The 27,731-nt window shown below is 42.2% G+C and overlaps 1 protein-coding gene across 5 annotated transcripts in view; it reads left to right on the forward strand.

Annotated features, from left to right (window-relative positions):
- lig3 (ligase III, DNA, ATP-dependent) overlaps window positions 1-27,731 on the forward strand; it is a 60,805-nt gene that overhangs the window by 13,247 nt on the left and 19,827 nt on the right. For 4 of the 5 annotated variants that reach the window (XM_080183868.1, XM_080183869.1, XM_080183864.1 and 1 more), the window contains exons 2-10: window positions 7,545-8,105; window positions 8,736-8,837; window positions 10,917-11,111; window positions 12,140-12,291; window positions 14,664-14,830; window positions 19,609-19,686; window positions 23,354-23,522; window positions 24,246-24,401; window positions 26,818-26,949. In XM_080183868.1, the coding sequence (XP_080039994.1) occupies window positions 7,562-8,105; window positions 8,736-8,837; window positions 10,917-11,111; window positions 12,140-12,291; window positions 14,664-14,830; window positions 19,609-19,686; window positions 23,354-23,522; window positions 24,246-24,401; window positions 26,818-26,949 (1,695 nt within the window). In that variant the 5' untranslated portion in view covers window positions 7,545-7,561. Of the gene's footprint in view, window positions 1-2,847; window positions 2,868-7,544; window positions 8,106-8,735; window positions 8,838-10,916; window positions 11,112-12,139; window positions 12,292-14,663; window positions 14,831-19,608; window positions 19,687-23,353; window positions 23,523-24,245; window positions 24,402-26,817; window positions 26,950-27,731 lie in introns of those variants that run through there. The other variant, XM_080183866.1, reaches the window with a different exon arrangement.

Here is a 27,731-nt window from a genome sequence, read left to right on the forward strand (position 1 = left end):
TATGTCACGCTTGACCGGTGCATCCACTCCATTTGCCTACCTTTGCTCTATTTCCCTTGACATGCCTAACCAAAATCTACTGATCTCAGTTTTGAAGCTCCAGTTGTCCCAGCTTTCACAGTCTGTTGGGGAGGAAATTCCAGATTTTTAATATCCTTTGTGTGTATTTTTTTTAAACAAAAGCGCTTCCTGATTTTCTTCCTCAAAGGCTAACTCTGATGTTTAAAGATTATGTTTCCTTGTTTGGAGGAAATAATTTCACTGCATTTGCTTTATTGAATCACTTTTAACATTTTAAACATGTTTATGCAAGCCCAGTTTATGCAACTTGTAATGCGATTCTTTTAAGTCAAGACATCATAATACACCGCACCTCCTGTATGTAATTTCTGAGCTGTTGCATCCAAATTGGAGCTCAGTATTCAAGAAAGGCTCTATACATGGTGGCACAGTGGTTCGCTCTGCTGCCTCACAGCGCCAGGGACTCTGGTTTGATTCCTGGCTTGGGATGCTCTCTGTGCAGACTCTGCATGTTCTCCCCGTGTCTGTGTGGGTTTCTCCTGGGTGCTCTGGTTCCCTCCCACAGTCCAAAAGATGCGCTGGTTAGGTACATTGGCCTTGCTAAATTCTCCCTCAGTGTACCCGAACAGGTGTCAGAGTGTGGCGACTGGGGGGGGGGGGGGGGGGGTGGTTTCACAATAACTTCATTGCAGTGTTAATGTAAGCCTACTTAAGCCAATGAATAAACTTTAAAAACTTCACAAGTGAAGCATCCCTTCTGTTTGTATTCCAGCCCCCTTGAGTTAAAGGCCAACATTCATTAGGATTTTTGATAATTTTGAGGCATCTTGAGGGGGATTGCTTGATAGAGCAGACGCAGCACGGTTTCGTTAAGGGGAAGTCGTGTCTGACAAATTTACTGGAATTCTATGAGGATGTGCCTAGGGCGGTGGATAGAGGAGAGCCGGTGGATGTGGCCTTTCTTGATTTTCAGAAGGCGTTTGACAAGGTACCTCACAAGAGGTTATTGCAGAAGGTTGGGGGTAGGGTGTTAGCGTGGATAGAGGACGGGTTGTCAAATAGGAGGCAGAGAGTGGGGGTCAATGGGTGCTATTCGGATTGGCGGTTGGTGACTAGTGGAGTGCCCCAGGGGTCGGTGCTGGGGCCTCAGCTATTTACCATTTATATAGATGATCTGAAGGAGGGAACCGAGTGTATGGTGTCTAAATTTGCTGATGACACCAAGATTGGTGGAACGGCAAATTGCGCGGAGAGTGTGGAGAGTCTACAGAAGGATCTAGATAGGCTGGGCGAATGGGCCAGGAACTGGCAAATGGAATTTAATGTTGGCAAGTGCGAGGTGGTCCACTTTGGTAGGAATAATGGTAGGAGGGATTATTACTTACGTGGAGAAAAACTGCAGCAGGCGACGGTGCAGAGGGACCTCGGGGTCCTTGTGCATGAGTCGCAAAAACCCAACTTGCAGGTGCAGCAGGTGGTCAGGAAGGCGAATGGGATGCTGGCCTTCATAGCGAGGGGGATTGAATATAAAAGTAGGGAGGTCTTGCTGCGGCTATATAGGGCATTGGTGAGGCCGCAGCTGGAGTACTGTGTGCAGTTTTGGGCGCCGTACTTACGCAAGGATATTTTGGCCTTGGAGGGAGTGCAGAGGAGGTTTACTAGGCTGATGCCGGAGTTGAGGGGGTTGAGCTATGAGGAGAGGCTGAATAAACTAGGCTTGTACTCGTTAGAGTTTAGAAGAATGAGGGGAGATCTCATTGAGACGTATAAGATGATGAATGGGATGGATAGGATAGAGGTGGAGAGACTCTTCCTGCTCAGAAAGGACAGTAGGACTAGGGGGCACAGCCTCAAGATAAAGGGGGGGTGGTTTAGAACGGAGTCGAGGAGGAACTTCTTCACTCAAAGGGTGGTGAATTTCTGGAATTCTCTGCCCGTTGAAGTGGTGGAGGCTACCTCGCTAAATATTCTTAAGATGCGGGTTGATGGGTTTTTGATACGAGGGGGATTAAGGGTTATGGGGAGAGGGTGGGAATGTGGAACTGAGCCACGACAGATCAGCCATGATCTTATTGAATAAGAACATAATAAGAACATAAGAAATAGGAGCAGGAGTAGGCCATCTAGCCCTTCGAGCCTGCCCGAATAGCGGGGCAGGCTCGAAGGGCTAGATGGCCTACTCCTGCTCCTGTTTCTTATGTTCTTATTATGTTCTAATTTATTAGTACTTGTCGAATATCGTTAATGATTTGTGTGCATGAACTTCCAAATCTCTGCTTCTGTCCAGGTCCAAATTTCTTATGTCTAGAAAAAAAAGACTGATGTATTTTTCTTGGGTCCAGAGTAGTTGACCTCACACTTGTTCGCAATAGATTCCATGTGCCAAAGTTTGGCCCCTTCAGTTAATCTGTGTATCTTTGCAACTTTTTTCACTTCTTGCTGTTCCTTCTAATTTAGTGTCAGATACAGACTTGGATATACGATTCTCTGTTTCTTTATCGTTAATGATTCTGACCTCTCAGAACAACTGTCACACGATTATGGATCGCAACGATTATGGATTGATTTGATTTATTACTGTCACATGTATTAGCATACAGTGAAAAGTATTTTTTTGCACATTATACAGACAAAACATAATGTTCATAGACAAGGAAACGAGACAATGCAGAATGTATTGTTAAGTCATAGCAAGAGTGTACAGAAAGATCAACTTAATGCAAAGTAAGTCCATTCAAAAGTCTGACTGCAGCAGGGAAGAAGCTGCTCTTGAGTCGTTTGATACGTGACCTCAGACTTTTGTATCCTTTTCCCGAAGGAAGAAGGTGGAGGAGAGAATGTCTGGGGTGAGTGGGGTTCTTAATTGTGCTGGCTGCTTTGCCGAGGCAGTGGGAAATGTAAACAGAGTCAGTGGATGGGAGACTGGTTTGCGTGATGGAATGGGCTACATTCACAACCTTTTGTAGTTCCTTATGGTCTTGGGCAAGGCAGGAGCCATACCAAGCTGTGATACGCCCAGAAAGAATACTTTCTGTGGTGCATCTGTAAAATGTTTTCTCACGATCCATTCACATTGCATTCACTTGAGTGATAGGGAGTACTTAATGAATGAACCATCTACGTGTCTGTTGACAAGTGCCTCAATTTTGCATGAAATCACTGCCTTGATCTGTGATGTTGAGAGCTTGCTGAGAATAGTGTAATTGCTGCAGCTTGTTCCAATCTGGCGTATCTCTGCTTCAGATTTGTTTTTTTTCCACATCAGAAGAGTTGATACTCTGTTGATCATGTTGATCATCTGGTGCTCATCTGAGTTTGTTGCAAGTTTCTGAGAAAGATTGAAGATGTTGAATGCTTAAAGCATTGGGCATTGTAAGATGAGCATTGTGTTGTTGATGACATGTTATATTTCTTTTACTTCTGTGTAACTGTAAAACTTGTAAATAAATTTGAGATTTACCTTGAATGATTTGTTTTGTACAGCATGGTGTTTTGTGCATGAAATATTATCATTGATCATTATTAATCTTTTGGCATTGCTTATCCCTTGCATGTTACGAGTGATATAATTTTGAGCGCTAATCAACCAGTGGCAATCAGTTGGTGGTAAAACTTTGGCTCTACTGTTTGTGAGCTGGAGGAAGTTGTCTTATCTTGTCCTTATTGTCACACATGCATTTAGACAGTTGTGCAACAGCCTCACAATTGGTTTATGGCTTGGGGAATGGAGTTACAGATGAGTGTCATCAGCAGATGTTTGGTGGCTGACCTCTTGCATTCATACAAAATCATGAGGCTTGTAAATGATGGGGACCTGCTTTGCCTTTGAGGCGGAAACGTTTTGGAGGTGTAATGCTTGTGATGTATGAAGCGAACAGTGAGAGAGAGGGCTGACTCGAAAGTTGAGTGATAGTGGTCAGTGTATGCCAAATGTGTTGGAGAATGAAAGAACAGTAAATCATCGTTACGCTCATGAAGAATATATATTGTGACTTTGATTAGGGCAATGTAGGTGTGGGTGAGGTGGATGCTAGCTGGCTGGATGACTGGTTTGTGATGCAGTGTGACACCAGGGCGGGTTCAATTCCTGTACTGTCTGAGGTTATTCGTGAAGACCCCGCTTTCTCAACCTTGCCCCTCCACTGAGGTGTGATGATCCTCAGGTTAAAATCGCCGCCTGTCAGCTCCCCCGTCAAAGGGCAAAGCAGCCCATGGTCACCTTGGACTGTGGCAGCTTTATCGTTACACTTGAGGGTCTTGACCTGGGAATGTTGGGGGCGGGGGCAATGCAAGGTATTCATTTTGGGGATTTCGGTGAGTGAGAGAAATTTGAAGATCTGGCAGTAATTGGAAAGAATGGTTAATTAGTAAGCAGTTTGAAGATGAGGACAATGTCTGAGAACAGAGACAGGTTGAAATGGAGATTTGCAGCACAGAAGATAATGATTGGCCCATTGTGTGTGCCAGCATGTTCCCAGAGCAATCTAAAATCATATTGACCTATAGTGTCCGATCAGTGCAACCTTCTCCTTTTTATCTGGCTTCCCATTAGTGCATCTGTGCTGTCCACCCCAACTTTTCTGTGGTAACAAGTTCCTTGCAAAGATGTTTCTCCTGAATTCTGTATTGGATTTATTAATGATTACTTGTCTATTTAAAACCATTGGTTTTAGATTTTTCCTTACAAGATCAGGGCCCTGCCTCTGTCTTTTAGTTTGGATGTATTTGAGACTTTGGGAACAGCCAACGATATGGGGATGGGCGTGAGAAAAATGTTGATAGTGCAGTGAGGGAGGTGGGATTAGCAGAAGTACCTGTGTGGGTGATGTTGGCTTTTTCTTTAGCTTGAAAGTTTGCTGTTTTTGGTGACAATAGAGGGAAGTTAAAAACGATCGTGTCTGAGAAAATTATTCATTCCGCCCAGGATCATTTTGCAAGAGGTTGCCGATTAACTGTGAAGAGAGAGAGAGCAATTGTACTGACTGAGATAGCCAAATTGGACTGGATCGATGAGTAAGAGAACAGGCCGAGCTGGATCTGAGCAACACTTATGGTGTGAAATGTAATGATATATTAGAAAGTGTATTAAAAACAGATGATGGGAGAGAAAGTGAAAAGATTGGAACCATTTATGCATGGTGTTTATCAGAGGGTAATTTACAGCAACAAAGCTACCCTGGCTTGATTTCACTTCTGTGGCAATATTCTTGACCACCAGACCCCTCTAAGCACATCACAGCCAGTGAATTAGCCTTGAACTTTAGTCACTGTTATAATGTAGGAAGTGCAGCAGTCAATTTGTACACAATGTAAACAGCAATGTGGCACTGGCTTGGTGATCTGCTTTAGTGGTGTTTGTGGAGGAGATGGTGTAAACATTAGCCAGGATACTGGGTTACAATTCCTTTGTTCCTCGTGGGATTTCATATATCCATCTGAGCAAATGGGGCGTCACTTTAATGTCTCATCTGAAAGACAGTGCCTGTGACAGTGCAGCACCTCTTGAGGTACTACATTGAGAGTGTTGCTCTTGGATTTTGTGCTCGAGCCCTGGAGCAGGATTTGAGTCTAGAACCTTATGACTGAGCTGGAACTGACGCTGTAATATGTATTTGGGGCTTGTTTCAGCATCATGTTTTGTGTTCCAAAATCACTCGGGAACACTGATTAAGAGAGAAGTCATCATGGCTGGTTTCATTGTGCTCCCAGACGGAAGCTGTCAATAGGTTACTTCACGAAGGAACTAAATGTATATTAATTGATTTTTCCCTAAGGCTTTTGCTCAGCGTTTTCACAAAGAAGCCACAAGCAATGCCAGTACACAATTGATAAGAGGTTAGGTGACATTATCCACCATCTCTGATCCTGTTTGACATCTTACTTGTATTGGTTGATCCTCGAGGATCCGAGCATTCCTGAAAGTATTGCGGTGCTCGTTTTCTGAGGTAATTGGCCTCCCTGGTTGATTATTGTATTCAGCACCTTCAGCAATGATACACTAATACTGTACACTGGGGAGTTCCCTCAAGTGACTGTTATAATTTTCAAATGGAGCAGGAATGTCTCTGAAATGAAAACGGAAAATGCTGGAAAATCTCAGTAGATCTGACAGTATCTATGGAGACACGATAGAACTAACATTTCAAGTCGAATGACCCTTTGTCAGAGCTTATCTGAACGCGTGTTGGAATGTGTCTGAAATGTTGTTTGGGAAGATGTGTTGCGTCTGCTGATTTGATTTGTGTACCAGTGTTTCTAATCATCCTGAACATAAACCTCTTGGACTGTGCTGAGAAGGATATTCTAATTTTGCTTGCCTTTCTTCATTGCCTTTAAACTACCAATGGGTTAAACTCCCAACATGTAAACTGTCAATTGTTGTCCTTTGAGAGCAAAAGAAGGCTTTGTTATGCAAAATCCAACACTGATGTAACGTTATGGCAAAAATATTGCAAGAAAGACATGGATCTTCAGGTTGGAAAGAGTAACATAAAGGAAAAGTTAACAAGACAGTAGACAATGATTAATTCTGACAACCTGGGTGAGTTTAAAGCTGATGCTGAAAGTCTAAATCATCTTTAGATATGAAGCACAATTCAGAGGATATATGAATATCCATGATGTGATTTATAATGAAAGAATCGGAAGACAGTCTCCTATCTCCTTTGATCAGAGGTGGCAAAAGGAGGAGTTTTCCCAGTCAGTCAGAATAGTCAACAAAGACAATTTATTGCAGAAGACTGATATCCATCCCACCATCAATACACACAAGCTCTCATGTGCATGCATGTGCACACACACACACATGCTTGCTCGCATACGCATGGATGCATGCTCGCACAGGCTCACGCATGCAGCGGCTCACACTCGCTCGCATGCTGCGTGCATACACACGCTCGCGCACGCTTGTCTGGTCTCGCCCTGGCCCACCTGGGCCCACGCACATGCGCCTCCGCTAACGTGTGCACGCACCTGTGCGCGCACATCCGTGCACACACACACACTCATGTTCACTGGCCACCACATGCTCATGTTCATGCGCACACACAGGCTTGTACTAACACACGCACACATCCGCCTGTAAGCTGCAATTTTCTTACATGCTAAAACAATTATTTTATGTTTAGTCCACTAACCAAGATAAGTTTGCATGGTGATTTTTGTAAGAAGGACTATGAAGTTAAATGAAGTGAGAGGATTTAAATTATTGAGTTATTGGGTTGCCTGGGCTCGAATCATCAGCTCTTTTCTCTCCTGACAGATGCTGCCAGAGCTGCTGAGATTTTCCAACATTTTCTCTTTTGGTTTCAGGTTCCAGCTTCCCCAGTAATTTGCTTTTCGGCACAGCTTTCTGTCTGTAAACAGCATCTTGGGAGATTGAGACTGTTTGATATTTTGTGCATTAATTGGTTTGATCTAGTTACAAATCAGCCTGCCCTCTGACTAACCTGATAACAGTGACATGTAATATGATGAGCTGTCGTGTCTTATTTAAGGTTTTTTTTTCTCCTTTTTAATTGCAGTTAACTGTGAGAATTCCATGTACAGGCTGCTTTCCCACATTACAAAGCATTTGATCAGACTCAAGAAGATTTGTCCAGTACGGAGTCAAGTAGAAAGATCTGTGCTTGAAAGCCAGAGAAGCTGCACTTTGCACCCATATTCTCACCAAGTTTGGCTTGTTCATCCCTTCTCTGTGCATCTTGCAGTGAAGCGAGGCCTGAGACTGCGTGTTTCCAACCCAATTGCTTTGACTTTCTGTTGGGTCCCTAGCTGCCCCTTGTGCACATCAGAAGCAGGGATGCCCGTGCAGAGGTACTGTGTGGACTATGCCAAGCGTGGCACAGCTGGCTGTAAGAAGTGCAGGGAGAAACTCCCAAAAGGACTGGTGCGGATTGGCAGGATCATGCCAAACCCTTTCTCTGAGGGAGCGGAGATGAAGGAATGGTACCACGTCAAATGTATGTTTGAGAAGCTGGAACGCGCCCGACTAAGTACCAAGAAAATCGATGACTTGACAGACCTAGAAGGTTATGAAGAGCTTCAGGATGCAGAGAGAGATCTGATCAACCAGCACATTAAAGGTCAGGATGCTGAGACCTGGAGAGTGGGTTATACTTTGTATAAAAATCATACAGTCTGTTTCGCTTTGTTGTTTACACTCTTGTTTCCAAAGTCTTAATAGCTGAAGCGTATTCCTTGGTTGTACATTAAGCTGGATTGATCGAAAGTTCAGCAGTTGAGCCTTAGTCTGTATTGAGCAGAACCTAGGATTAGTTTCCCTCGGCTGAGGGATTGGGCAGGAAATAGCCAATGTTCCTGGTCACTATCCATCATTCCTCCCAGAAAACATGAATGGATGTTAGATGAGAACAGGACCAGACCTTTGATTAAATAGCCCCAACGTTGTTTGTTTTCTGCTCACACATGAAGAACAGTCACTAAGGCAAATGTTTGGACATTTGGGGTAGCTCCTTCATAAGAAAGTGAGAGTAAGCTTTGCCTTATTCAGGAGTATCTGTGTCAATGTTGGTGACTAAATTCAGGAAATGCACCAATGCAGTGCTCTGGTTATGCTAGTTTCTGAAATGTCAAGGGAACATTTACATAGTGCCCGATCTTCCTGTTTTAAAAACAAATGATTAGCAATCCCAATGGAAAATTAACAAGTTTATGGGAATAGTTCTAATATGTTTTTAAAAATTTTTTGCTAGAACTTGCAGTCAAGAATGGCTTGCTGTCTTCAAAAATCAAACCCTCTCAGAATAAACCAGCTGCAGTCACTCCATCGCCTCGTAAATTTTCTGGATTCTCAGGTAAGGGGACACTGCTTCACTAATTGTCTTTTCGTAATGCTAGTTGATGCCTTGTCAATTGCATTGTTAAGGTTAAGAGAAACAGACAATGAATATTAATTGTTTTTGAGTATAAATATGGGATAGCTGGGACACTGGGTTATGTGGGAGAAGCGCTGCGAGACTGAACAAGTCAATAAACTCTGATCAAAGAAGAGCCTTGTACGTTGCCAATCTGAAAATATCCTATTTATTCCTACTCTTTACCAATCTGTTTGCTCTTCTTTGATCAGAGTTTATTGACTTGTTCAGTAATGAGATGCCTTTACCAATCAGTTTGCACCCTATTAACAACAGTAATTGAAATAAATGACACATGAATGTTTGTTTGTTCTCCCATGTATCTCCTGTGGATGTCAACTTTAAACGTTTCTCTTGCATTTTGAGAAACAAGAGAGGATGGTATACCAGATGGTACACTTGTGAAGCTTTCTCTGGAGCACCAGAAACATCTGGTTGGCAGTGAAGGAGTACTGTGTTTTGCAGTGTAGCTTGTATCTATCTTGTTGACATTTTAATGTATTTTGGCTGTTGTTCACAATGCTGACTCTCTCAAAGTAGCTGACAGCGCAGCAGAATTCTGTTTTATTCTTGCCTAACGATGGCACATGCATTCATTGACCATGAGTGACAACTCCTTTCTCTAACCACCTCTACAGTCGAGTGCTGGAGCCAATTTTAGCCATAAGAACAAAACATAAGGAATAGTAACAGGAGCCCTCTCCATCTTTCAGTAAGACCAAGGCTAATCTTCTACCTCATCTCCCCTATCCCCATGTCATTTAATTCTCTTTGTATTCAAAAATCTAACTCATGTATTGGATATACTCAGCAACTGAGCAGAGAATTCCAAACATTCACAACCCCTTCAAATTAAATAATTTCACTTCAGCTCAGTGCCGAAATGTGATGTGAAATGAGATGTGGAGATGCCGGCATTGGACTGGGGTAAACACAGTAAGAAGTGTTGTCAGACTTCTTACCTTATTTTTGAGAGCATGACCCTTCATTTCTCTCACCTAATATCTATGTAAATAGCGAGGGCCAAGCCCTGATCCCTGCTGGTTGTACGTTGCCAGTCTGAAAATATCCTATTTATTCCTACTCTGTTTTTGTCCACAAACCAACCCTCAATCCATTTTCCCCAATGCCTCAATTTTGCTTAATAACCTCGAGTGTCACCTTGATTAAATAATTTTTAAAGGTCTAAGTGCACTACATCCAGTTCTTCCCTCTGTATCAACCCTGCTAATTACTTCCTCAATAAAAATTCTGAACAAACATTGCTTCCCTTTCATACATATGTATTGACTTGTGTTACCACATCCCTAACGTAATACATTCCAACGTTTTCCTTGTTACCAATGTGGCATTCCTTGTTTTCTCCCTCCTTTTTGTGATCGGTAGAGTCACGCCTGCTACCTTCCAATCCCATGGGAAATATCTGGAATGATGGAAGATCAGAATCTTTGCGCCCACTATCTTTTAAAACTGGCCTCCAGATCCAGTGCATTTTTTGACTTTTAGTCTGATTAACTTCTCCAGTATTTTTTTTTAAGTTCCTCATTCTCGTGTGATTCTTGATTTCATAGAATCACTACTGTACAGAAGGAGGCCGTTCGGCCCATCAAGTCTGCACTGACCACAATCCCACCCAGGGCCCGTTCCCATTTCCCTCAGTATTTCCGAACTGAAGCCACAGCTACACCAACACAGTCTTATCTCTTTCTGTTCTGTAACTTCAATGTAAGGGTGCTGTAAAAAGGCATTTTTTCTTATTCAAATGAATTTAGGGGCAGAATAGTGATTGAAGCAAGTGTTAAGTGCAATTTCTTCTCGATTAAAATAGGTTCTCTGTGTTGTCAGTCAGCAGCCAGGTAAGAAACGTAGATGAATGTTTTGTGTAAGGGCCATCTTGATGCAAGGCATCACCCAAACTGTTAACTTTCTCTTACAGACCTCTTGACTTGTAATGCATTTGTGGCAACTGATATTTCTTCCTGTGTTGTTTTTGCTTTTATAAAAATACACGCGTCACAGCTAAAACAGGATCCCCTGATGAACAGCCCTCGACCTCCAGCGGTCCACTGTCAGTTGGGGTGTGCGACCCAAATCACAAGGATTGCTCGTTGCGGGAATTCAGAAAGCTCTGTGCCATGATTGCAGATAAGCCAAGCTATAATACTAAAACACAGATCATCCAGGACTTTCTGAGGAAGGGCACAGGTGGGGATGGTGAGTCCCATCTCTTTACAATCTCGCATAGATTGTGTAAATCTGTGGCCCCTAGTAAACCATTTAATTTTCATTAATGTGGTTATGGATTTTTTTCTTAAAAGTCTGTGTTCGAGAAACTGTAATCTGCCCATTGCTAATTATTCCACTTGTATTGATCTGTTTTACATTGTGGTCTTCCTATGTTATAAGTTGCCTCAGTGTCATAAATGAGACAGGCTTGCCTGAAAGTGGTGGATACCAATCTCATAGCTGTACTGTGTCAAGAGCAGGGCTTGTAGTTTCATTGCCAGGCTGGGGAAAGCAGACCAACTTTCCCCCACATTGAAGCGGGGGCTTGTGTTGGTGTACAGTACCGTGCATGCTGCCTGTTTTCCAGCTCTTTCCTTTTATTTTTGAGCCTGGAGAAGAACTGGGGGAATTTAAGGGCAGCACGGTGGCACAGTGATTAGCACTGCTGCCTCAAAGCACTAGGGACCAGGGTTCAATTCCCGGCTTGGGTCACTGTCTACGCAGAGTCTGCACATTCTCCCCAAGTCTGCATGGGTTTCCTCCGGGTGCTCCGGTTTCCTCCAACAGTCTGAAAGATGTGCTGCTTAGGTGCATTGGCCATGCTAAGTTCTCCCTCAGTGTACCTGAACAGATGCCGGCGTGTGGCGACCTCAGGATTTTCACAGTAACTTAATTGCAGTGTTGTTGTAAGGTAAACTTTAAAACTTAAGTTTGTATTTAAGTGCACAATACACCAGGAACTGTTTTATATTCCTCGGCAATGACTTATTTTTCAATCTCTTGCACCAGTGTTAACATTCTCATCTACCCTGAGACTTATTCATACTTGGCTTGTGTGATTGGTCAGAATTCTCCTATAGATGCCTAAATTAAATGACATTTGAACTTGAAGGTTGGTAGAGAAATTCTTCCTGGTGATTAGATGTTGTACCCTAACAGCAATGTGGATGGAATTATAGAGTTACAATTCAATGTAAGCTATATAATGGTGCCTGATGTGATAACCTGTTTTCTAGGAAAATTCCATGGGGATGTCTACCTCACCATAAAATTACTCTTACCTGGTGTGGTAAAAACCGTTTACAACCTGAGTGACAAGCAGATCGTCAAACTGTTCAGTCGGATATTTAACTGCAGCCTGGACGATATGGTGCGAGACTTGGAGCAGGTTCGTTTCAATGTTTGGCTCAAACTCGTTGGCATTGTATAAAAACAGCAAGTGTGGAATAGGTCCGTTTATACGTGTAAAGAGAGAAGATGTTGGTATTGCAGGTGTGTAAAGAGAAAATACAAGTGAAGACGTTTTTTGGTATGAAGCACTGATCAAAACTAGGCACTAAAAAATAGAAAGATATTTTAATAAAGTTATAAAGTGAAAAAGAGCAGAATCAACAAATACACTAGTTGTAGAGAGGAGATGAGGAGTTAAGTGAGCAGCAAACTACTAGATAAAAGTTTTTTTTGGTGCAATGAAGATGACTAGTGAGTTCGTTGGCAGTATTATTCCTAGAAAGAGGGGTAAGTATGTCATTAATGAGAGATGAAAAGCCACAGGAGAGATCCATGCAGAGAAAAACACAACACCATGAAGGAGGAGGTGTGGTTGAGGGGAGGGTGGTGTTGGCGACAGACCAAGCTGTACTGTAAAAATAGCAGATCGGAAACACAAAAAGAAATGCAATATTCCCTTCCACCATGACATAGAGCTGTGTGTATGCTGCACTGTCTGCTTCAACTTGCTTTTTTTAAACTGAAGGCTGCTGAAAAGTTAGCTTCGGAACAAATTATTTTCCTCCAAACTTACAAGATTTAATTTATTTTTAAAACCTAAGTGTAATTGTAACTGCAAATGCATAGTGTCAGTCTGAGGGATGTTTAAGTGAAATTATGTCCAGGGTTTTTAACGTGTAAATAGTGTAGCCGAAACCGCAAACATTTGATGTAATTTCCTCCCCCTTCTCCACCTTGCTTTTCTGAAGGTACTGGGATATTATCCGCTGGGCACCAGTGGATGTTCTGTCTAATGGTTCATTTTACAAATCTCGAAAGTGCGCAGCAGCATGGATTTTGTGTGTCTGTTTCTGTCCTGGGGGGTGGTGGGAGGTGGGTTTGTGTGTCGGGGAGTGTGTCGGGGCACTGGGGGGTTTTAGAATTGGCCTTTTGTCACGTTCAGTAGCCCCATGATTACTGCTAACCAAGATTGACCCTGCAGAGACTGAGAATTGATCTTGAACCTTCTGTGTAGTTCTTGTGTGTTTCTTTCACCAGCTCCACCATTGAAAAACTTTTTTACTGTATAAAGGAAATTTAAGCAAATAAATATAAACTTTCAGAAAGGCAGTGTTCAGTTAAGACCTGGAAACTCCAGTTTAGCTAAACTAAATTGGAAGTTTTGTTTTTTTTTTGTTGGCTGTTTTAGGCAGAGATTTGCAGCGTGACATTTTGCAACAATGGCCTGCCTGTGTTGTGTACTCGAACACTGACAACTGGGGTGTAACTGCACAAACCCATTTCATTTGGAGCACTGGCTGCCAGGCTCAGTCAAACTGCACCAGAATAAATCTGGCAATCTGTTAGAATGAAAGGAGCAATCTGGAGTGCTTCAGAAGGCAGTCCAAATTGTTTAAAGCTGTCCAATAAAATGGCCTTTTTATAAATAAACGTTGACTGGTCGCATTTGTGCTGCAACCTTACAGCTGTACACAAGCGACTTATGGATGGAAGTTTTGTACAAACACCAAAATGAAGGCAGGCAACAATCTGTACTGTTGTTCACTTTTATTGTAAATTTAACAGTTTTTTTTGGTTGTTGGACTTTGACGAAAAAATTGCACCTATATTTAAAAATGTGAAAATATTCTAACCCAGCGCTGACAATGAAAACTAAGCACATTGATGAAAAGGGAGTGAATGCTCCCTGCCTGTGTCTTGTACATGACTGGGAATGATTTTTTTTCCAATCAAGCTTTCGTTGTCTATATTTATTTGAAGACTTTCCCATTTGATTCAGAAACTGGCTTATATATGAAGATAAGGGACACTGCCCAGGGTAATCAGAAATTTATTTTCACTGTGTCCTACCACCAGGTGGTGCACTATTCCCAATTTGGTCTGCAGCCAGGAGGTTTTGTACTGCTAGGGAATGTTTTTATATTTATTTATTAATGTCACAAGCAGGCTGACATTAACTCTGCAATGAAGTTACTGTGAAAATCCCCTTTATTAGAGTGGCCAAGGTAACCCTTCAATCAATTCCTTTTGCCCTCCCATTTCTCTCATATCTCTCTCTTCCCCCCCTTCTCTCTCTCTCTCTCTCTCTCTCTCTCTCTCCCCCCCCCCACCCCGGCATAGCAAGTAGCTCCACGTTCCATGCTGTTTGTGGAGACTATTCTTATTTTGGCTGTTTGATTACTCATGCTTATTGGTATCTTCTTTAAATACTAGCCATTGCTCAATGGCAATGCAGTTGTGTTTCTCTTGAGAACACCATAATGTTGCAAAATGCACCAAATAAATAAATCTTTCTTGCTTTCACTCTAGGGTGATGTCTCTGAAACTGTGCGCATCTTTTTTGAGGGGAGTCAGAGTTTCCGTCCAGCTCATAAAAGCATAATGACAATTCAGGAGGTGGAGGCAGCTCTCACCCAGCTGTCGAAAATGACCAGAGAAGAAGACCAACAGAAGGAGCTTCAGATCATTGCTTCAAAGTAAGTCTTGGCTTTTAGAGATGTCTAGCGCCCCAGTGAAGTCCTCCTGAGGTCCTCAGCATCACAGCCCATCTCTGTCGGTGCACCTCCTTCTATGTATTATTCAGAGAAGTGTACTGGATAACGCAAAGATAATGACCCCTGAATGCATCCTTATTGCGGTGCTGAAGTCTTGTGGTCCAGATTAGCTGAACCTCTAACTGAGCTGTTCCTAAACAGCCAAAATGAAGCACTTTTGTGACAATTGTCCATGTAAGCCCTGCCCACAAAAGCCAGACAGATCGTATCCAAACACCCCATCAGTCTACTCTGCTATCTACAAAGTGAGGGAAAGTGTCATTGACAGTTCTATCGTGTGGCATTTAGTTACCAATGTGATCAGGGTGGCTGTTGCCCTTGTCATCAAGGCAGCATCTGATTGAACGTGGCTTCAAGGAGCTCCAGTAAAAACTGAAGTCAGTGGGAATTGGGGTAAGTTCCTCACTGACGGATGGAGCAGAGCAGGAAATGGTTATTGAAGGCCAGTCATTTCAGTCCCAGAGATGAGCAGCAGGAGCTCTTCAGGATGTTGTCCTAGGCCCAACTGTCATCCTCTGCTCCATCAATGACCTTCCCTCCAGCATTAGGTCACAACTGGGGATGTTTGCTGATGATTGCAGTGTTTTGTTTCAACTGCAACTTATCAGATAATTTAGAAGTTTGTGTCTGTATACAGCTGGACCTACATCATTATCAACCTTTGGCTGCTAAGAGGCAAGTAACATTTGTGCCAGGCAATGACAGTCTCCAAGAACAAATCTAGCCACCTTCTCCTGACATTTGGTGGTGTTACTATCATATTGATCAGAAATTTAACTGGACCTATACCAATACCGTGGTGTCAAGACCAGATCAGAGGCTGGACGTTTTGGAGTGAGTAACCTGCCTCCTGACTTCCCAAATCTGTCCACCATGTACAAGGCCCAAGTAAACAAAATAAATTCAGTCACTATTTCCAAGAAGCTTACTCATTGCTAATTAATTACTTTTCATCACAGTGTATCACCTGCTTTACGACATGCAGTTTGAATGCATGCAGTTCAGGAGTGTGATGAAATACTTGATGAATGCAGCTCCAACAACACTAGAAGATAGACACCCTCCAGGACAAAGTCAGCTTACTGACACCTCATCCATCACTTTAGACTCTCGTTGCTTTCTCCATTTGTGCAGCTTGTAACAAGTACAAGATGTCTTTTTTCTATCCCACTCTGATAATTCAGATTTTGTATATTGTGACTTTATATACAGGGTCTTGACTCCTCAACTCTAGATTACCCTCACTGACCTTTATACTTGGATAACCTATAATAATGTGCCCAGATTAAACACACAGATAACGTTTTCTTCTGTTCAGATGCTGAGTCTATCCAGTATCTCTGCAGGATCTTTTTCAGATCTTCATAAATTGCAGCATTACAATATCAGACCTTGTTTCAGATTAATTATCAAGCATATTTATTGAACAAATTGCACAACAGTAAACATTGAGTGGATGTTATTAATTTAACTCAATAAATGTTCAATCTTAATGCTAAACAATTTAATAGCTGATCTTTGAAATATAGTATTATCTAATTCTTGCAGCTACATAGCCTGACCAATTTCTCTGAAGGGTCCATACTGACTCCTTGTGTACAGCAGGGCCAAATGAAATGCCACCCAAACTATCAGCAAGGCTCTGGATTTGAATTTCTTGTCACTGTCCTTTGCTCTTTTATGAGCCTTCTCTTTCTGTTTTATATTGGCCCCATCTACTTAAAGGAATCACAATTGCATCATCTCAGAGTTTGTGGGTGGAGGGTTTGTGTATTTCTTTGATATTCTACTCAGTAGCTTTGTGAATGAATTCCAGCATTGGTCCATAGATTGATCAACTCGTTTCTTCCTCATCCTGTCAAAGTTTACCTGTACAATCCTCCTTTCTCACCTTTCAAATTCAGTCATGTTATAGTCACTATTCCTAATTAATGACTTACCGTTGAAGTGTACCACCTGCTTTGACATGCAGTTTGAATGCATGCAATAAACTTTCCTTTTTCTCTATTCCAGTTAGTGTCCTTTTAGTATAATGATTGACCTTTGTGAATCAAAAATATAAAATGATATAGGAATAGATACTGTTCTCTGCAGCTGTGACTGGGAATCTCAAAGGCTGTGTTGTATTCCCGGTGCCACAATTAAGGGTGTTTTCTCATGGCTGGAAGAGAACTTGGAGCTTAAGGGGACGTTGCAGGTGCCTTGGTCCATTTGGGATAGGAATATGAATGAGGTTGTGCTGAGGGCAACTGAGGAGTTATTTTCTAATTAATAAGTAGAACCTCATAACTATTAATCTTTGGAATACAACCTGAGACTTGTGCAAATTGATATTGGGTCAAACAGTTCAGAGTTGAATGCATGGTTCAAAGAGTTGTGTGGGAGACGGACTCCCAGCATTGGCACAGATCCTTGGGTAAGAGCAGCTGCTCCATTGTGGACTGACTCCACTTGAACTGGGCTAGGACCAATGACCTGGCACATCAAGCAACAAAGTCTGTAGATTGGGTTTTAAACTAAAAGAAAATGGGGCTGTGGAGGGGTGGTAAGTTCAGGGTAGAGAAACATTGAAAATCTCAAGAGAAAAGTCAAGATTGTAGGCTAGTGTGGTAATGAGCAGAATGTGACAGAAGGAACAAAGCTAATGTAATCATTTTCATGTACACTGGGTCTAGTATAAAAAGAAGCTGTATGAAAGATAATAAGGGCTCATGAGGGTGATGGTGATATATTATCATGGATATAAAATTTGTTAAAGCACTAAAAACAGTGCAGGAATAATGAGTTATTGTTATTGGGATTCTGCAAGGGTCTGTGCTCTGTTATTTACAATCCATATTGATGATTTGGATGAAGGGACCAAGTGAAATATATCCAAATTTGCTGACAGTACAACGCTAGATTGAGGAGAACATAGGAAACATGCAAAGGGAAATAGATAGGTAAGAAGGAGACAGATTCAAAGAGTTGTGTGGGAGACGGACTCCCAGCATTGGCACAAATCCTCGGGTAAGAGGCAGCTGCTCCATTGTGGACTGACTCCACTTCAACTGGGCTAGGACCAATGACCTGGCACATCAAGTAACAAAGTCTGTAGATTCTCCTTGTGTCTGCGTGGGTTTCCTCCGGGTACTCCGGTTTCCTCCCACAGTCCAAAGATGTGCGGGTTAGGTTGATTGGCCTTGCTAGAAACTTGCCCCTTAATGTCCTGGGATGCGTAGGTTAGAGGGATTAGTGGGTAAAATATGTAGGGATATGGGGGTAGGGCCTGGGTGGGATTGTTTTCGGTGCAGACTCAATGGGCCGAAGTGCCTCTTTCTGCACTGCTGGGGTTCTGTGATGTATGATAGAGTATAATTTGGGGAAATGTGTGGTTATTGACTTTGATACAATGAGGAAAGTTTTCTTTTAAATGGTGAGAAACTATTAAAATGGTCTGTAACCTCCAGTATCAAATTTGAATGGGGGTACCCCAGAGATGCACTGGGGAATCCCTTTTGGAAGTTCCCAGATAAGGGTGGAAGTATTTACCTAATAATTGTCCAGAGGCATGAACTTCCCCTGGACAATTGTGCTTCACTGGGAACCATCTGATAAAGCAATTTAAATCGCTAACCTAAGATAGTTCTGCCAATGTTATATTAATAATTACTATGAAGGAGATAGAAGAAATAAAAACAGTTCTAATTTCAATGTAACTGTTTATAACAACCTCAGACTGCCATTCATTTATCTTAGTCACTTCTCTTGTCCTTGACCTGGTATTTTCAATGGGACATTTAAACATACCTGCTTTAAGGCAACTATTGCCATCCTCCTTTGCTCCTTGCCTTCAACACTTTGTAGCTGGAGCTATGGGTCTGTTTTACTGCTTAAACGTCACCCAGCCTGCATTCAGAAGCTTGGGCAGGTGAGACAGGCTTTTAAAAATTTGTGTCGGTAAGTCAGCATGGAGTGGCAGATCGCTGTTAATTACCACTCGTGGAAGCTATTGCCTATTGCCAGTGTTCAAAGGGATTTGGATGTCCTTGTACACAGAACATCGTCAGCAATGCAAGCAATTAGGAGAGCAAGTAGCATATTGGCCTGTTTTGCAAGAGGGTTGGAGTACAGCAGTAAGGAATTATTTCTGCAATTCCATAGAGTTTTGATAAGACCACAAAATTGCACTGCCAATTTTGGTTTCTGTACCAAAAGGAAGAATTATTAGTCTTCCAGCAAGTATAGTGAAAGTTTACTTGATTGATCTCTGGGATGAGGGGTGATTGAATAGAATGGGCCTGTACTTTGTGGAGTTCAGAAGAATGAGAAGTGAGCACTCTGAATCAAGTAAGGCTCTGAGGCTTTGACATAGTAAATGCCAAGTGACTGATCTCCTGGCAGATGAGTCTAAAGGGATTTGCCATTTAGGATTGAGATGAGAAGCGATTTCTTGGAGGATTGTGAATCTATGGAATTCTGCATCCCAGAGGGCTAGGTTGCTTAGTGTTCGAATACAGCATAATCAAAGCTGAGAGAGATTTTTGGGCTATAAGGAAATTGTGAAGTATAGAGATTAGGTGGCAAAGTAGAACTGAGGTTAAAGTTCAGCCAAGATCCCATTAAATGGTGGAACTGGCTTGAGGAACTTTAGAATCTACTGCTTTTATTCCCTGTGTTCTTCTGAATGAAACTACAGTGTGGTCTTTTCTGTCTTCCAGATGTACAGCCAATGACCTGAAATGTATTATCAGGTTGATCAAGCATGATCTCAGAATGAATTCTGGAGCAAAACATGTGTAAGTGCCTGTTCATTTATAATTAGGAAAGGAGTACTTTTTAATAATGTTCTATAATTCTAGGTTTAAATTGGGACATTTTAATGTACTGTTTTCATTTGTTTGTGAATCCTTTTCTTCAAACTATCCTGAAGACCCTCATTTCTTATCTGCGGAAATACTTTGGTGCACCATTCCTCAGCTGAGAGAGTTTGCTAGATTGCTCTATAGAGAGCCAGCATAAACTTGATGGGCTGACTGGCCTCTTTCTGTGTTGTTTTTGCCCCAGCTGGTACCTGTGTTGTATTATGAGCAGTTGACTGACCTTGGTAATACTGTTAGCATTGCCAACCAGAGAACTTTATTCCCTCAAGGTTTAATTTTAACTTTAGAAAAGAGCATTCAGAAGATTTTAGCTCTCTCCTAACATTTCAAAGACTCTATATTGAGTTTTCACCAAGTTCAATGGGTTGCTTGGCAAGCTTTTATTTGCTTGCTTTCAATAATGTCTAATATGCAGCAGTGCAAGACTTTAGGTGGCACAGTGGGTAGCACTGCTGCCTCACGGTGCCAGGGACCCGGGTTCAATTCTGGTCTTGAGTGACTGCCTGTGTGGTGTTTGCATGTTTTCCCTGTGTGGGCTTCCTCTGGATGCGCCGGTTTCCTTCCACAGTTCAAAGATGTGCAGGTTAGGTGAATTGGCCATAGTAATTGCCCCTTAGTGCCCCAAGAATTATAAATTAGATCGATTTAATTAACCGGTGGCGTGGTAGCACAGTGGTTAGCATGCTGCTTCACAGCTTCAGGGTCCGAGGTTTGATTCCCGGCTTGGGTCACTGTCTGTCTGGAGTTTGCACGTTCTCCTCGTGTCTGCGTGGGTTTCCTCTGGGTGCTCCGATTTCCTCCCACTGTCCAAAGATGTGCGGGTTAGGTTGATTGGCCATGCTTAAAAAAAATTGCCCCTTAGTGTCCTAAGATGCTTAGGTTAGAGGGATTAGCGGGTAATGATATGGGGGTAGGGCCTGGGTGGGATTGTGGTCGGTGCAGACTCGATGGGCCGAAGGGCCTCTTTCTGTACTGTAGGGTTCAATGATTCTATGATTAACCATGGTAGATGTGTAGAATTACAGGGATAGAGTGGGGGAGGGGCCTGGATAAGATGCCCTGTCAGAGACTTTGTGCAGACTTGATGGGCCGGATGGCCTCCTCCTGCACTGTAAGATTTCTATGATTTGCTGCATCCCACAATGCTGGCTGTGGGCCACCTGACGTTCAGGGTTGTTAACTGAATCCATGTTACATTGCTGCTTTTGTGTAAATGCACAACTGCATTGTGTGGTGTTCTAATTGGGAATGACAATGTTGACTCACCTTTAACATTTTAAGTCTCCTTTTTTAAGTTTTTCAGTTTTCATAATATTTATCTACGTCAATATTTTACGACGAAACACCGGGCGGGGTGCAATCTTACTAAAAATGAGCCAAATGAGCATGAAAACGGGAGAGAATCACATCCATTTTTCTCAGTGATCATATGGCACTAAGTGCAAAAAAGTGTGATTCATGCAGTAGAGGGGGTGGATGGAGTCTATTCCTGCTGAAAAGTCAGCTGCTCACACTAGAGTGCACTATTGCGCATATCTCTATGTTCTGTGCAACGGAACAGAGAGAATTCCGCCCCCCCCCCCCGGGCCAATTATTGGCCCAATAAACTGCCCCAACCGCCGCCTTCCCAAGGCCCTACCCCCATATCATTACCCGCTAATCCCTCTAACCTAAGCATTTTAGGACACTAAGGGGCATTTTTTTTAGCATGGCCAATCAACCTAACCCACACATCTTTGGACAGTGGGAGGAAATCGGAGCACCCAGAGGAAACCCACGCAGTCACAAGTCATGCCGGAAATCCAGGGCTGTTCAGACCACAAGAGGTGAGAAACCAGGCCCAAAGCCAGTTTTTCACCTCTTTCGCAATCTTATCATTTCACCGCACTGACCGCTGTGATGAGCTGGTAAGGTCGTGCACCCTACCACCTCCCCACCCCCGCAGGTTTTTTTGGTATTTAGCCAACTCATTACTTAAGTGATCACACATTAAAAGTACTTCATTGGAGACCCCCAAGCGATCGCATAAAAACACTAAAATGAAAGCATTTTTGTCTTTCACGTTGAGACTTGTATTTTACAATGGTGTTGTTGCATTTTCTATTCTTTACTATCCTATATCGTCTTGGTCCTCACTTAGGTTAACCATTGTGACACTTCAAACTATTGCTGCTGCTTTAGCTCAGTCTTTGGCTTTGAAACTCAAGACTCCATTTCATCCATTCCCTTCATCTTGAAAAGTTGTGATTTCTAGTCTTGCTGTATCTAAAATGATTTTTTTTCCATTATTACAGAATACTTGGCAATTTGCTATTGCAATATCATTTAGTTCACAACAGCAAGGCAAGACTCACCAGTCTGGTTGTACTGAAGCATGAATGCTCAACATTCCCCCAGCTGTAGTGCTATACTATTTCTTTTGTGCATTCAGTTGCTTCATTAGTAATTGGGAGAAGCCTGGTCACTGTTCAGATGATTAATTCCTTTCATTGCCACACATATTGCTTCATAGCGAGGGGGATTGAATATAAAAGTAGGGAGGTCTTGCTGCAGCTGTATAGGGCATTGGTGAGGCCGCAGCTGGAGTACTGTGTGCAGTTTTGGGCGCCGCACCTGCGCAAGGATATTTTGGCCCTGGAGGGAGTGCAGAGGAGGTTTACTAGGCTGATACCGGAGTTGAGGGGATTGAGCTATGAGGAGAGGCTGAATAAACTAGGCTTGTACTCATTAGAGTTTAGAAGAATGAGGGGAGATCTCATTGAGACGTATAAGATGATGAATGGGATGGATAGGATAGAGGTGGAGAGACTCTTCCCGCTCAAAAAAGACAGTAGGACTAGGGGGCACAGCCTCAAGATAAAGGGGAGGCGGTTTAGAACGGAGTTGAGGAGGAACTTCTTCACTCAAAGGGTGGTGAATCTCTGGAATTCTCTGCCCGTTGAAGTGGTGGAGGCTGCCTCGCTAAATATTTGTAAGAAGCGGGTTGATGGGTTCTTGATAAGAGAGGGGATTAAGGGTTATGGGGAGAGGGTGGGAAAGTGGAACTGAGCCACAACAGATCAGCCATGATCTTATTGAATGGCGGGGCAGGCTCGAAGGGCTAGATGGCCTACTCCTGCTCCTATTTCTTATGTTCTTATATCCAGCAGTACCTATTTGTCCTGTTTTTTTCATATGGGCTTATTCAAACCAGTTACATTTTACAGTCTAGGTTACATTTTACTATGAGTTTCAATGTTGTGTAACCAGTTGCTATTCCATCAGCCCATTCTTCTAAAAGGAAGTATGCTATTGTTAATGTGGGTTCCCCTCCCCATTAACTAATTCATTGATTGTGGCCCTACCCATTCTTTCAAGACTTTTTGCTTATTATTGCATGGGGTTTGCACTCAAATCAAAGATTCAAGATTTGGAATTTTATGCCAACTTTCCAATCTACTTTGACAGTTCTTTCAGATATCCTGAATTTTCAGGTTAACTAGCACTGTTTGACTGGTGTTGATCAAATGCACTAACTTCACTGGTCATTCTTTTAAGTTGCTAATCAGGTTGAGTGTCCAATTTCCTGCTGATTTTCATTTAGGTTGGATGCCTTGGACCCCAATGCTTATGATGCATTCAAAGCCTCACGTAATTTGCAAGATGTGGTTGACCGTGTTCTCCAGAATCAACAAGAATCTGAGCAAGTACCAGGAATGAAGAAAATGCTCAGCGTCAAGGCCAACCTTCTAACCCCAGTACAGCCTATGCTGGTAAGGAAGTGATGATAACCTCAACGTTTTTTTTCTCCCCCATTCTGGCTTTTCTTTACAAATATTAATTTGGCTGAACCAAAACGAAATATATTGTAAATTAAACACCAAGCTGTGTTAAGCAGATTAAGTTTCGGCTTATGGTTTTATTTACAACCCAGTACTTTCAGATCCAGATTAGAGATGTACAGGCCTGAGGTTATGTTGGGGTTTGCTGGGAAATTGTGGTGGTGAGACCATGGCAGGTGGGGAATTTAATTTGATGAACTAAATCTGAAATTAAAAAGCTAGTACTAATAAAAGTGACCATGTAACCCCCAGATTGTTGTAAAAATTGATCTGGCTCGTTGATGAGAATGGAGCCACTACAATTGTTTCCCAGTCCCAGGAATGCAGAAACTTAGTATCAGTTTCAACAATTAGCTTTATGTTCCCAACTTGCTCCCCCAGAAACCCTGATACAATGCCACAATTTCAAATACCTGAACTGCAACTTTTCAGCATTTCACCTCATTCCCTTCCCTGCAAGATTGGCTTGAACACAGGTAGTTCTTCATGATGAGAATACTGTATTGTAGAAAATAAACGTTACCGAAAGGATGAGTGTTTAATTTTTGATTGCAGTATCCTTTGGAAGGTACTTGACTCTGTGACAAGAAATTTTTTTGAGCATTTTATCTTCCTGCAGATTTAAAAGAAATCTAAATTTGTTTCCCTATTTAGGCTGAAGCTTGCAAATCAATTGACTATGCCATGAAGAAATGCCCAAATGGAATCTATGCAGAAATCAAGTATGATGGGGAGAGAGTTCAAGTGCATAAGAATGGGGACACTTTCCAATACTACAGCAGGAGCCTGAAACCTGTGTTGCCACATAAAGTGAGTAATTCATTCCTTCTTCCAAAGGAGCTAATCTTTACCCTTTTCCCATTTCTTGCTGGAGAAAGAGAATGTTTTTTTTTGACTGATTTTATTATTCTCACATTTATTAACATACAGTGAAAAGTATTCTTTCTTGCACGCTATAGAGACAAAGCATACCGTTCATAGAGAAGAAAACGAGAGAGTGCGGAATGTAGTGTTAAGTCATAGCTAGGGTGTAGAGAAAGATCAATTTAATATGAGGTAGGTCCATTCAAAAGTCTGATGACAGCAAGAAAGGAACTGTTCTTGAATTTTTTTTGTCTCTCCGTTGCTGGTTGGGGAGGTGACATATTTGAAAGTTTACAACTTACCTTGGCGTTCCTGATTTTAATTTTCCACTTTCACTGCTAAGCAAGTTCCTTCCGAAGATGGTAATTAATTCTGGGCTGTCGGCCCCTTCAAATATTTTGAAGCAAATTACAGGAGAATGAAGGGAGGCTCACACAGTATCTGATTATTGTAAGTGCCTAGGGCTTCTTGCTTGCTGATGATGCTACGTGCAGAAAGTGGAAAATGTTCTATTCTCCAACACTGATATTTATTGGCATTAACAAGCATGACATTCCATTCAGTTAAACTAACCAGGTTGCAGTTTTTAATATGCTTGATTATTTAAAATTATCTTAACCTGTTTGAATTACTCTCCATTTATTTTGAACAGTTATGTTTATGTCAGCAGCAGTGTTTTAGAAGTGACTTCTTCACACCAGCCTTCCTGAGCGAGATTGTCATTTTAGTGAGAATTGTGTCCAACCTGGACAGTTTATAATATAGACCTGTGTCCAATTCCTGATGGCTTGAGACTGCCACACTTGTTTGCTTATGGTGTGCAAAGGAGGAGATTTTCATTCCAATAAGCTTCTGAAGTAAAAAGACAGTGCTCTACACCCAATTTCTCCTATCTCTGAAATTCTTTGGCAGACTGGCAGCTGTTATCTGTCCCTAGTGCATAGGTATGTTGGTGATTGTTGTGGTAGAATACTGAAAACACTCAACCTCTCAAAGCACCTACACATTTTTTGACCAATACACTCAATTATGAATTTCCCTTATTATCTACACACGTTATAGTTTTGACCAGTATTCTCATAATTATGAATTTCAGTGTCTTGTGTTGGAATAGCCCTAGGAATACGATCAGTGTGACTGCTGGGATAACCTGATCTCAGTGTGTGGTGTGTCCTTCCTCATGTTTTCTCTCACTTCTCGAAGCTATTACAAAAATTGAGCAATCATAGAACCCCTACAGTGCAGAAGGAGACCATTTGGCCCATCGGGCCTGCACTGACTCTCTGACATGGCATCTGACAAAGGCCCACCCCTCTGTCTATCCCATAACCCCACACATTTATCCCGCTAATTCTCCTATCCTATCCATCTTGGGACATTTAAGGGGCAATTTAGCATGGCCAGTGCACCTAACCAGCACATCTTTGGACTGTGGGAGGAAACCATGGCACCTGGAGAAAACCATGCAAACAGAGGGAGAACGTGCGGACTCCACACAAAGTGACCCAAGCTGGGAATTGAACCCCGGTCCTTGGTGCTGTGAGACAGCAGTGCTCACCACTGTGCCACCCTAGCTTCCTTTGCTGGCTCCCAAGTTAACAGTTCTCTCTTCTTGGCTTCTGTTCCTCCCTCCTTGAAATCTGCCAGCATCACCCTTTTCAACTGACACCTCTATCTTTGCAAACTGGTGCCCCATCTCCACCCTCCCTTTCCTCTCAAGACCTTGTATTACAAAAAGTCATATGCCCCTGAATGTTTAGTTCCCGTCTTTGATCTCCTTGTAACAACGTCTCTGTAATGGCTGTATATATCCATTAACCTCAATTTGTGCATTTATTTTATGCTGAATGCTACATGCATATAGGTGAAGAGCCATTAATTTTTCCTTGTTGCCATTCTTTTCCCGCTTTGGCCCTGTTGTCTTTTTATGTATATACACTCTGTCCTTTCCTGTCACACTGTAATTGTCTAAATAGCTACCTTGCAATTCTTACATATCCTTTTACCTTGTAAGCCTACCCATCCTTTTCCAGAAACTGTTCCCTACCCTCTTATTACTTTAAAGCCATCTCTACTTCCCTGGTTATGCAATTTGCATAGTTATGATGTTAAACTTTTAGCTGAAAAGGAAGAATGTGTAGGGTTACAGGGAGAAGGTGGGGTATTGGTACAAAGTACGCTGCTCGTGTGGAGAGCTGGTGCAGACACGGTGGGCCAAATGGCCTCCTACAGCTCCATAATAATTTTGTAAATCTGTGATGTTAGGTATGCTCTCGTATTGTGTTATGATGAAAGTGGACCCGTCTCCGTAGTTCCATTGTTGCAGAAACTAACTTTGCCTTTTTTGATTTTTCCCTCCTAGGTTGCTCATTTTAGGGATTTTATTCCCAAAGCTTTTGTAGGAGGTGACAGTATGATTTTGGATTCTGAGGTGCTGCTGATTGATACGCACACTGGGAAACCACTCCCCTTTGGAACACTAGGTGTGCACAAGGTAATGTGATTAAAGGGTCTAGATCTAATTTGTTCCTGTGATGTTTACGTTGATTGGCTGCTTCAGAGATTTTGGAAATGGACACACGCATGCTGATGAGGCTGGCAGTTATAACCCTCTCTATGACCATGCTGGCTGAGAACTGCAAACCACACATGTTCTAGCACCTGACTTGGACTCCTGTGATCTATTTGCCATAGTGAATGTGGTCTTTAACTACAGAGCTTTGTATGAAAGGATTCAGACTTCTGAACTCAATGCTGCTGAATGGAAAATTTTTGATATTTAAGAGATATATTGTCTGCAGAGAATAAGGTATCATTCCTAAACTAATAAAACCGAAACTGTTTCTGTATCTGCAAATTTCTCACTTTGGATCATTGAGAGGATATTCATCTCGCTGCATCCAAGTAATATGTCAGGGTAGATCACAGAGCAACAGAGGACAAGGCTGTCTAATTGTTGTGCTTCTTCAATCAAGCAATACAATTTGTTGAACATCGAACAGCTTCTGTATATCATTTTAACCATCATGTTCATGTTCTAACTCTGTCCTATGAATTCACTGCCACTTATCCCTAATTCCCTCCATGTAAGCACAATAACTGACATTCATTCTCCCTCCCTTGGACTTGCCATCTCGTGTGACCTCACTACTACCATCAAAGCAATCATAGATAATGCCATTTGCAATCACTCCCTCTCCACTGCAAATCCCCCTTTCCTCTATCTAACTTCCTTCCATGTCTGCCCTGGAACTGTTATCCTGTAATTCACTTGAT

This window comes from Carcharhinus amblyrhynchos, unplaced genomic scaffold, assembly GCF_965287045.1.
Source record: "Carcharhinus amblyrhynchos unplaced genomic scaffold, sCarAmb.v2.hapA scaffold_453, whole genome shotgun sequence".
Classification (NCBI taxonomy): Eukaryota; Metazoa; Chordata; class Chondrichthyes; order Carcharhiniformes; family Carcharhinidae; genus Carcharhinus; species Carcharhinus amblyrhynchos.